The 11,739-nt window shown below is 45.6% G+C and overlaps 1 protein-coding gene across 3 annotated transcripts in view; it reads right to left on the reverse strand.

Annotated features, from left to right (window-relative positions):
• Positions 1 to 11,739, reverse strand: part of ST5 (suppression of tumorigenicity 5) — a 234,043-nt gene that overhangs the window by 81,818 nt on the left and 140,486 nt on the right. For all 3 annotated transcript variants that reach the window (XM_019551360.1, XM_019551362.1, XM_019551361.1), the window contains 2 exons: positions 2,405 to 2,553; positions 362 to 577 (listed from right to left, as the gene is read on the reverse strand). In XM_019551360.1, the coding sequence (XP_019406905.1) occupies positions 362 to 577; positions 2,405 to 2,553 (365 nt within the window). The remainder of the gene's footprint in view (positions 1 to 361; positions 578 to 2,404; positions 2,554 to 11,739) is intronic.

Consider the following 11,739-nt stretch of genomic DNA (forward strand, 5'->3'; position numbering starts at 1 on the left):
TGCCCAGATACCAACTCCTAGTTAGAGAACCCTGGAGGCTGTTCTAATTTATGCTAGTCCCAATAGGCCATTCTAGGAGCTGGGATTAACCTGGCCATCTCCTTTTCTCCAGACCCCTAGGCATAAGGCAGGAGGAGGAGTGGAACAGTTACTACTATTGCATTACCACATCACTAAATAACTCCTCAGTGCTGAGAGCATGAATTAGGAGAAAGTCAAACCAAGTTTAGGACTTCTTTGCACTGCTAGAGTGGCCGTGAAGATCTGGTCCCACTGAGTCAATTCCAGAACTTTTGCTAAAATCTGCATATGGACCTTTCTGACTGAAGCTTAACTGCAACTAGACTATAGGTGCCATTACCTTAGGGATCCTTCTGGCCCTGCGTGTGGACAGCAGCTCACTCGTGGTACTCAGACTGTCATCATTCAGACTGGAGGGTGATGAAGGTATACCAAGCTGAGCCAGAAGCAGCATGTCATCATGGCTGTGTCTTTTGGGTAAGCGCGGTAAGCGATGGCTCTTTCTCTCTGACCAGTTTCCAATGCGCAATGATTGGCTGCTGGGCTTTGAAGGCAGCTGCAGAAACAAAAATCATTTGACATGTTGTTTTTTTCTCTCATGGAAATTAAAGACATGGCAATAAGGGGGAACTAATCTACAGCCTGATCTAACTCTTATTAAATTGAATGGAAGGTCTATTAAGTGAAAGTTATAAATATTACTACAGATTTTATTCACTATAAGAAGAAACGCTGTCATCAATAACAAGTTTATTTCTTATTTGAATACTTCAATTATTATAATAACAAATGAGAAGGGAGAAGACCACAAAAACAGTGGGTTTCCAAAGGACTGCAGGCCAGTGTTTCTAAGGTTGCTGCTTACCACAAGGTCTAGTGCCAGGAAAATTCTCAATGTCCTATATTTTAGCAAGAGGAATTCAGCTGGGAGATGACTTTCCAAAGCTTGCTGACCTCCTGATCCCTTCCATCTTGTTTATCAGAAAGCACAATTTTAAGGGAATACCAGCAACAGTACTGAGGCTGGAAAAGCTGAGTGATGAATGGTAGGCAGAGTTGCCGTTCACTAGGAAATGGTGACTTTGCTACTTCTGCTCACTGGAGAATTACACAGGCTCACAGCTGACCTACTGTCACTGTATTTTTGTTTTATATCTCAGTAAAAAAAACAATAAAATAGTGACAGAATCTGATGTAAATTCCCTGTCCCATGAGGAAAAAAGAGTATCAGTGGAGGGAAAAGCTAATTTTAGGGACAAGTAACTAGGGCAACTGACAAGGGACCCAGGCCAGGATGGGCCCTGACTCTGTCAAATTAGCTTAAATCATCCAATATGCAAATAGGAAGATGGAGATGCTCATGCCTTAGCCTCTGTCCAGCCCCTGCAATTTCATTAGCCAGAGACAATTTTGTTTTATTCAATTAAAAAATATCTTCCTCCAAATGGAATTGTGAGTGTATTTTGTATATTTGCTTTAGGACACAATGGGTACATCTACATGAAATGCTACATTGCCATAGCAACAAGATACTGCACCATAGCTCATCGCTAAGGTGGCGGCAATGAGCTATAGTGCATTAACTCATCATTACTCTGCAGTAGCTGCTAAAAATAACTGTGCGGTAATGGGACTGCGCAGTAATCCTGCTTACCGAGCAGTCATTTAGTATGTGCTTAAGCAAGTACTAAAGCAAGTACTAAATGACTGCTCAGTAACAACTGCGCAGTCCACCGCACATGTAGACATGCCCAATGATTCTCTGCTAAACAAAAAGGTATTTCATTTCACAACTGTCACACAAAATCAGCACCCCATGCTAAATTCACAGCAAAATGCAAACTCTCAGACATCCAGGTCTTTCCATTTTGCTGTGGATAGTGCACACAACCTAGCTGAAGCAGTATGAGACTTAGACATTCCCACTTTCATTTTCTTTCTTTTTAAAAACTGTGTTTTGCCCTTTCTCCTGGCACAGCGCAATTAAACATTGCATTTAGATTTTTATAGTTGGAAGTAGAAACAGTTTAAGATAACAAGTTACCTTTCTATAAAGTGGGCCTCACACTATAAACATAAAGACAAGATAGAGGACAAAACAAGCCTGCATTTCCTTTCCAAAACCTTCTGAATGGAACCAGATGAAAACAGTTCCAAATAACAATCACCCTTTACAATAAATTAGTGCTGAAGAGTATCTAGAGTGAGGCTGTTAAAGTGTTTGTAACAACTATTTAATGTGTTTAATTAACTTGTTTTTCTTTCTCCGCTAAGTACAGCCACTGTTCCTCTAATGCTGTAGATGGTTCTCTTGCAAAAGTTTTGAAAAGACTTAAATCACAGTAAAAAACAATGCCTAATAATCTAAAAAGTACTGAATTACCTGGGCAGGTGTTGTGTACTTCCTGTCCTGGGGAGTCCACATCCTGTGCAAAGAATCTAGGGAATTCTCAGATAGCTGCTGGGATTTTCGACTTGCGTGACGGCCTTTTAGTTCCACATCCTCATACGGGTTTTCCTTGGGTGAATCTCCTTCACATTTTTTTAAGGGAAAGAAAAACAGACAGGAATGTAAAATAAAAAAAAAAATCATGTGAACTGAGTAAAGCACTCATAGAAAAGCTCCTCAGCTTTCAGCATGAGTCATCTCTCTGACTGCAGCTGGAAGCATTTGGAGTAGATCTTGGCTATGATGTCTACGGATTTTTCTCTTATAAAATGCAAAGATTTCACAAGACTTGCTTCTGAGCATCCACAGCTGTGGAAAATTTATTGATGTATAAAGCAAGGCACATTAAAGAATATCAGTAGGTTTTATAAATCCATAGCAATCTCTCACAGAGTGAAACAAATAACATTGAGCAACTGTTCACAGCACATCACCTTTAAATGACAGAAACTTCAACTTTATTACATGCTACCTTTTCTCTTTGGTCCCTGATCAGAGGAGGAAAGAATGAATAACATCTCAGGCCAATATAAAAGAATAGAAAATGTAAAAAAAAGAGGCAAAGGGAAGAGCATATTTTAGTTTCTCTCATTATTCATTTTGCCTCTTCCAGGTCATCTGTAAAAGTTCATTCTCCTCACTAATTACATATTTATTTCTGTTTTAATTTGTCTACAATTGATATTCTCCACAAAGCATTAGACTTAGTAAAGCATGAAAAGAGTCAGACCTTTAATTCATTAAATACAAATTAAAAGCAAAGCATTGCATTATCCCCAACATCTAAACCTAGACCATAAACTATGAATTTTATAGTGCTTGAACTTCAGAAACAATTTTTTTGATCCAGGGATAAATGCTGTTTTCTGATATTCCACTAGTAGCCATTATTTTTTCAGCACCTGTGGAATGCAACATCCTCTACTAAAGGAACTGAGGATGAGTATGCATCTCTGAGAGTCCTATGCTATGTCACAGAAAATAAACACATTTGGATAAAATTACATTCATCTGCGAAGTTCTGAAAGTCAGCAAATGGAAATACTTTAATCCAAAACCGACCTGTTAGCAATGTGGTTTAGAACTTTGTGCAATCTCAACTCAGGCCTATTCTCCCCTCACAAACATCTTAGAGGGGACCATACCTAAATCAAGATTGTTTAAAATTAAAGAGGGTCCCAAGCTCCGGGAAATTCAATTTTAAAAACACATTTTTTGTGTTTTAGACTGTGTCTAGACCAGTCACCTACCCTGGAAATCGTCAAAAGGAGTCTGGACAGTCACCTCGCTGGGGTCACTTGACCCTAGTTGTCTTTCCTGCCTAGTGCAGGGGGACCAGACCCGATGATCTACAAGGTCCCTTCCAGCCCCTAACAATCTATGATGCTAAGAATCTATATTGCTTTTAAACTGATTTTCTTCAAAGTTGATTTCATGTGTAGGCTGCTATTAAACTTTTAAATCAAGCCATATCTTTAACACTACCAGTATATACACTATAATGCAACTTACGTGTAAAGTTGCATGAGAAATTCAATTTGCATTATGTACTGTACAAATTGTCAATTTCTAATTATAGGGTTACCATATATCCGGCTTTTTCTGGAAACATCCTTTTTTTGGGTCCTCTCATCTCTGGCTGGGCAGTTTTTAAAAATATCAACAAATGCCTGGGATTTTGGTCTGCTCAGCATTGAAGTTTTCCCCGGCACTTTCCGGCTTGCCCTAGCAACAGGGGAGGGAGCAATTGGAGGCAGGGGCATCACTTGCATCTGCATGCACACAGACACATGGCCAGCATACAGCCAGGCAGGGGGTGGGAGCAACCCTGGCAGCTGGATACAGCTAAGTCTATGGGGGGCAGGGGTTGGAGGGCCAGGACTTGGAGACTCCCTAGAGGGAGGGGGTGTGGGTGTGTGTGCATGCACACGTGTACCAGGGGAAGCTGTACTAGGGGAAGCTGTCCGGGTGCTGGGGCTGCAGCAGGGTGGGGGACATACCTGCTCAGGATGGGAAAGGGGTGGGCGTAAGCAGGGAGCTGTGTGGCCTGGCTGGCAGACTGGGGTTAGTGCCCTTGCTTGTAGGGGTGGGGTAGCCAGGAGATGCTGCAGGGCTGGGGGAAACAGGAGGCTGCGGATTGGGAGTGAGGGACACTGGCAGGGCTGGAGGTGCTGTGGTTTGAGAGTGAGGGATACAAGGGAAGGCAGGGGATTGTGGGTAGGCCTGCACGAATAGGGAAGTATTTGATTGCGATTCAGCCAATTCGGAGGACAGTGATTCAATTCAGAGATTCTGATCACTGTCCCGAATCAATTCGGTCAAATCAGCTTCAAAAGATTCAGTGCCAATTCGGAGAGATTTGGACATAGACTATAATGGGAAATCACTGAACTACCTATAATTTTGTCATTTTTTGGCAGATTTTGATGATGGTAGCCCCTGCTGAGGCCATGCAGCCTGCCAGGTTTCATGGAGATAGGTGCAGGGGTTTCTGGGAAACTGCACCTCAAGGTGCTGACAAGCAAAACTCATGACGTGACTTCGTGCAAGTTTTAAGGCACAGCGGGATGAAACCACCAGGGATGGTAGCCTGTAACAGGGAGCCTCCCCAGTGCTCAGGCAGAAACAGCTCACAAAAGGGACAGAAAGGCTGCAGACAAGAGACTTATGTGTTGTTTCTACGTCCCTCTCCCAGAGCACTGTGATTGGAAGGGGACTCAGGGAAAGATCACAGTCATTTGCCAGCTACAGATGTCAGTCTTTCCCTCCCACCGCCGCTCCCTCTCCCGCTTCTCAGTTTCTGTACCCCTGAAAGACTGCCTTCTGAATCTCCGAATCTTGTTCTGAATCTTTCTGAATTGATTTGGATGGTTTTTTGGTCTCCCGATTTGATTCAGATTCAGTGATTCAGCCTCCGAATCGGGCCGAATATTCTCCAAACTGAATTGGCAACCAAAGCTTCACACACCCCTAATTGTGGGTAGGGAATGTCGGGCACCAGCATGGTCGGGGGTGAGTACTGTTGGTCAGAAGTGAGGGGCAGCAGCTGGACTAGGGGGGCTGTGGCTTGACAGTGAGGGGCAAAGGCAGGACACAGGCATACCACTACCCCACAACAATCATATTAGTCCCCACTCTCCAACAGGTGTCTACTTTTTTGAAACTGGAAATATGGTAACCCTACTAACTATATCAATATGTAGCATGTTTCATTACTATTAATAAAAATCTCTAAAGGCATTTTACAAGAGATAAGAAACATTGTCTCTGTCTTACTGATAAAGAAACTGATGCATGGAAAAGCAGCACAACTACAAGAAAGCCTTGTTTAGAATCTACTCACATGACTCCAACTTCCAGGTTCTAGCCATTTAGACCAGGGGTGGGCAAAATATGGTCTGCAGGCTGTATCTGACCGGTCAACTGATCCTATTCAGCCCACCAGCCACCACCAGGAGCCTGAGGAGGGAAGGCTGCTCCCTGCACTGTTCCACTCTGCTGCAGATGGAGCCAGGCTGGGCCATGAGGTTGAGGAGCAGTAGAGGTGTTTCTGTGTGGTGGAGGGCATGAGCTTCTCCAGCCTCTCCCTCCACCCCACCCCACATTATTTCCCCTTCAGCCCAGCTCCCTGTTGGCACTGCAACTCCTCAGTTCTGGCACCACAACTGCCAGCAGCTGGACCCACCTGGAATGGGGTGTGAAGCAGCACACTGAGTAGCCATCTCACCCACCCACTGCAATAAGTCTGTGCTGGTCATCGGGAAAAGAGGGAGGAAGGGGGACTCAGCCTGGGGAAGCCACCCCTGAATTTCCCAGTATAGTGTAGCAGCAGCGGCTAATTGTGGTGGGTGGTTGTGCAGGACAACCACTCAGCACGCTGCATTGTGCCCCATCCCAGGCAGTCCTAGCTGTTGGCAGCCATAGTACCAGGACTGCACAGTGCCAACAGGAAGCCGGGTGTGGGGGGGAATTGATGCAGGGGAGCAGAGGAGTCTGTGCACTGTGCAGCCTGGCTTGACTATAGCTGCAGCAGAGAGAAGCAGTGCAGGGCACAGCCCGTCTTCCTCAGGCTCTTGGCAGTAGCTGGCAGGCCAGATAGGATCAACTGGCATCTTCCCGCCGTCCTCCCCCAGCCCTCAACAGCTCACCAACATTCAGGGGTCCTCCAGCCCAAATGATTGCCCACCACTGCATTAGACTATACTTTCTCCTTTAGCATAAGAAAGCAAAGACTATATTGCATCTTCAGCCTTATTTCTACACTGTTAAATGTGAAGTGCTTTATTTCCCATTGCATTACATTGTTTTTTGCATAGAGAACATACACTATATATATATAGTGATATATCACTATATATACACACACACTATATATCAATATATCTATATAAAGGACATGTACTAAAAATTATGTAATGCAAGATAATGAATTTTTTTATGCTTTAGTCATCTATGTAAGCACAAGAGTGAATGTTTTAGCATTGTTTTAGTCTGAAATTTGAAAAACTGCTGCTGTTAGAGAATGTTTCAATTGGCAGCCACAGATTATCTCATACATGTGGAATCTAACTGCACATACTGTATTGTCATAGCAAATCCATGAGCTATATGGAGAAGACATCTTCAGTTAAGGGAGCAAAAATGTTCTGGTGACATACACTGAACAGGATGAATCTAATACAGTGGTTCTCAATTTTTTTACTCTCAAGTCATAACTCAATAGACTCAAGGCACCCCTAGAAACATGCTAGCTCTTAATTTTCATTCATTTTTTGACTATAGAAAAAAATGGTAAAGCAATTCTTCTGTTGCAAAGAACTCAGAAAGACCATGGCACAGGGGCAGGCAATTATTTTGTTGGGAGGGCCGTTTAACGAGTTTTGGTGAGCTGCCAATGACTGCAAGGGTGGCCCTGCCCGTTGACAAGCCCCTCGCCCCCTGGTTGCCATCTTGGGACTGGAAATCCCGCCCCTGTCCTCTGACCTTTGCACTGGCAGTCCCTCTCCTTGCCCTTGGAAGTACTCCTTGGGAAAGAAGTTTGCCATCTTGGAAACAGAAATAAAACCAAATTATATACTAAAAACCAAACCTGGGCATGTAGCGGGGCTGGGGTGGCTGCTTCCAGTACGCACTGGGGTTGCTCCTTCCAGTGGGGCTGGAGTGATCCAGGACCAGTGCACACTTTCCCAACCCCACATTCCCCTCATTGCAGGGTCTGCCTTGTAGCTGTTCACCGCTGCCACACAGGGCAGCCCAGAGGTGGTGGTGATGATGCTGCATGGCAGCCTGGTGCAGTAGGTGCTCCGGGTGGCTGAAACAAAAACTGCTTGGCAGCAGGAGGGAGAGGGGCCACTTTCCCCCCTGCACTGAACAATGGTTTCTGCCCAGCCACCACCACTGGTGCTGCTGCTGCTCAGCCTGGAGGGGGCTTGTGCCACCCAATGGCCGACACTGATGCTGTCAGTGGTGCCCTCTCTGACAGGACCACCGCCATCAGCAGCTTCTGCGGGTGCGCCCCCAGGTTCAGGAAGCTCCAGTCACTTATGCACACTGCCACTGCTCAGCCCAGACGGGCAAGTCCAGAGCAGGAGCAGGGCACCCGGGGTCAGAGCTGCACATATTCGTCCCCACCACTACTATGGGACTGGGGGCAGTGGCAGTGGCAGCCTGAATGAGCCACTGCCACTTGGGCTGCCTAGAAATGCAGGCCAGCTGCAGAGCTCCCCAGCCCCACTGCATGCCCATGGGGGCAGCAAGATGCGCCATGGCCGAGCAGCACCTTGGCCAGGCAGAACCAAGGGACCTATTGTAGGCCAGACAAAGCTCCTCCATGGGACAAATTCTGCCCACCCCTGCCATGACAGGTCAGAATGTTCTAATAGATTCCTGTTTGAAATTTCTGCATCTATCTTGTGAATCCTGTTTGCACACCTAGCCGTATTACCATTGAGTGGCACCCTGTGGCACCACTGAAAGGATTCCAAGCCACCAGAGGGTCCCACAGCACCTGAGAATCACTGGTCTAAAAATGGTAAGGGAGAACTTTAGAATCTGAAGGCTAATTGACTGGATGGCTTTTGCACTAATAAAACAATATCTATTGCACATAAATACCATTATTTGTAAATCTGGGATTTTTAAAAAATTCTACAGTTCTTGTTACAATGATTATTATAATGAATCAGCATTGCAAAATGACCTTTTACTTACTCACAGTTAAATGGGCTGCAATAAAATTCCTTTAAACCCAGGATTCAAGTGTGGGTGAATGAAGCATTTTGGAATGGATTAACAGACTTTAGAAATACCCAAATAAATTAGACAGTGGTTAAACACACAGTTTCCTGTAAAAATGAATGCCATTACATTAGTTTGTATGATGTCCACAGCCCTGATCAGAAAAAAAAACTCCATCTTTTTCCCATGATCCATAATAATGTGGAATGATCCAAGCCTAATTAAATCCAAAGAGCACACTGCTACATTTACCTGCAATATTAAGGATAGAAACAAGACGTCCAGGATGGGTGGAAGAAAAAGGTGGTATGGTACTACCCAAATGACAAAGCCTAGGGACAAATACTCTGGTATAAGCTTTCTACTGAAAAGGAGTTCAAGCCAAATTCTTCTTTGGTGTTAAGAGAGAAATCACTGGAACTACTCTAGAGAGGGACTGGATTTCTCAACAGATCCTGGGCAAACTTTGTCAGATGAACTGATTATTCACCCAGAAAAATGCAGTTTCATGCAACTTGCTCCTGGCTCAGGGAAGAAAAATAAATGAAAAAACAAAAGTCTATTTCAATATTTTGGCTTGAAATGATGTTTTGAAATATAAGATGCCTAAAATATAATCTGATGTTTTTAAAATCTAAAATAAAAAGTCTAAAAATGAAACGTTTCAGTTGATTTGGAACATTTATTTTTCACTGAGAAAATGGGGGAAAGTGTTTGGGCTCTACCTGAAATAAATGTTTCCTTCAATTTTTCAGTTCAGGCAGCTAACCAAAACAAACAAAAAAATATTAGCACAGCCTTATATCTGTGTATGTGTGTGTGGAGAGAAAGACAGAGACAGAGAGAGGGATATTATAAAGCAAATAACTGCTTTATAACTTATATGGAGCCATTAATTGCAAATTTGCTTCCTTCCATGCTAGCCACAAGGGAGAGCTTATGAACTAAAAAGTCACAGCTTTCTCAGGGTTCAAAGGGTTAGACAGATAGACAGACAGATAGATAGATTCTATCAATCCCCTTTTTAACCCTTAGAGAACTATAACTTTTTAGTCCATAAGCTCTCCCTTCTGAATAGCATGGAAGGAAGCAAATTTCCAATTAAACTACTAATGGCTCCATATATGTTACAAAACAGTTATTTGAGTGGGATGAGGAATGGGAAGACCTGGAAAGAAACTGGCCCTCCTCCCTTTCCAAATCACAGGGGAAGCAGCAAGTGAAGCCTGTAGACAATGAATGTTGTCTGAGCCAGTATCAGTTGCCACTCCACTCTCTGGAACTCCCCTCCACTGGAGCACAAAATTCAGAGCTGGCAGCCAACAGAAATAGGGTCCTGTTCTGTAGCTCCAGTTGCAGGACAGCGCTACTGCTGTGGAGAGAAGAAAAAGGGATCCCTTCCTGCAGCTGGGCTCACTCCAAGGCTTTATAGATGTGATCTTTCAGCCTGGGCCTCATCTCACGCCATGTTCCTGCTGGTCCTCTAGACTAAACAGAGCATTCCAAGCCTGCAGCTACAGCTCAACTCAGTTGCATAGCATTTTGTGTAAAAGGGGTATACACTAGGGCTGTGTGAAGCTTAGGCCCTTGATTTGATTCGGCACAGATTTGGCCCAATTCGGTGGCTGAATCTCCAAATCCTAATTGAATCAGAGGACCCTTTAATCTCTCTGAATTGAATCGGAACCCTCCAAATCAATTCAGAGAGATTCAGAAAGGTTCAGAGATTCGGACGTAAGAGACAGCTTTAGACGTTTTTTCTACATACCTCTAGGTAGCAGGGGCTCATGAGTGTTGTGATGCTGGGGTATATGGAGCATCCCACAGAACCGTGGGGGGAGCCCCCCAGCACTCTCAGCAGCAGACCCAGAAGTGGACCAGAAGCACTTTCAGTCTACTTCTGGATTTACTTTCAGTCTATTTCTGGAGCATGCTGGGGGGACCCCCTGCGCCCAACCAGCTCAGTGACTGGTACCTCCTAGATCAGGGGGGTACCTGGGGTCCCCCTGTGGCCAACCACCAAGCTGGAGGGGCCACCAACATGCTCCCTGGCAGACCCAGAAGTGGACCGGAACTACCCCTGTGGCCAATCACCAAGCATGTGGAGGGTCCCCTGCACTCCAGTGGGACGCTCCATGCGCCCCAGCATCACAGCATTCACAAGATGCACCTGCTACCTCAAGGTACATAGAAAACACTTTTAAAGCTGTGTCTATGTCCAAATCGCTGATTCTCCAAATCACCATCGTATCTTCAGATTTGGATTGGGGCGAATTGAAACAGGTACAGTGACCCAAAGCAACGAATTGAATCGCTGTCGCTGATTTGGGCTGAATCCAAATCAGAATCAAATAGGGCCCTGTAGCAGGGCTATTGAGTTGCCTGCTACTGAAGATAGAAGCACTTAGCTGCCACTTATTAAGGCAGCAGGTGCTAGTTGTTGGGAGCTGATTAGATCAGCTGACCGCCAGGGGGTGAGTCTTGGCCTTCATAAGGAAGGGAAGGCTGAGGCCAGACACAGTTTCCCTCTGGCAGCTGCAGGAGCAGGAGCTCTGTGGGTGAGCTGAGCAGCCCGAGTCAGTAGTTGCAGCCTGGCCACTCTGACCAGCTGCGATGATGCAGGGGTGGAGAGAACCCTGACAGAGGTATGTGAGAGAGCCAGCATAGTTTTGCGGAGTTGTGATTATTCCACCGGAGGACCGGGTGAGGCTGTAGGGGTGGAGGAGGCCTCAGCAGGAGCTCCCCAGTAAGGTGGGGGAGTTCCTGGCACCACGGAGGGTGCCGCGTTGTGGGGCTGTCCCGACCCCAGCCCATTGGGGCGACTTCGGGAAGATTCTAGTAGAGGTGGAAGCCCAGTAGGGTGTGGGCCCAGGAAGGCGGGTCTAAGCAGTGGGGGGTCCTGACCCCAGCCCAGTGTGGGCATTACCGGGACAGGCCCCAATTGGAAATCCCGATTGGGAAGAGCCCCAGTGGGGCGTAGGCCCGAGTCGCGCATAGACAGGCCCGAGGGCGGGCGCGGGCAAGGGCCCCGG

Source organism: Crocodylus porosus, unplaced genomic scaffold (genome assembly GCF_001723895.1).
Source record: "Crocodylus porosus isolate Cpor-Errol unplaced genomic scaffold, CroPor_comp1, whole genome shotgun sequence".
In the NCBI taxonomy this organism is placed as follows: Eukaryota; Metazoa; Chordata; order Crocodylia; family Crocodylidae; genus Crocodylus; species Crocodylus porosus.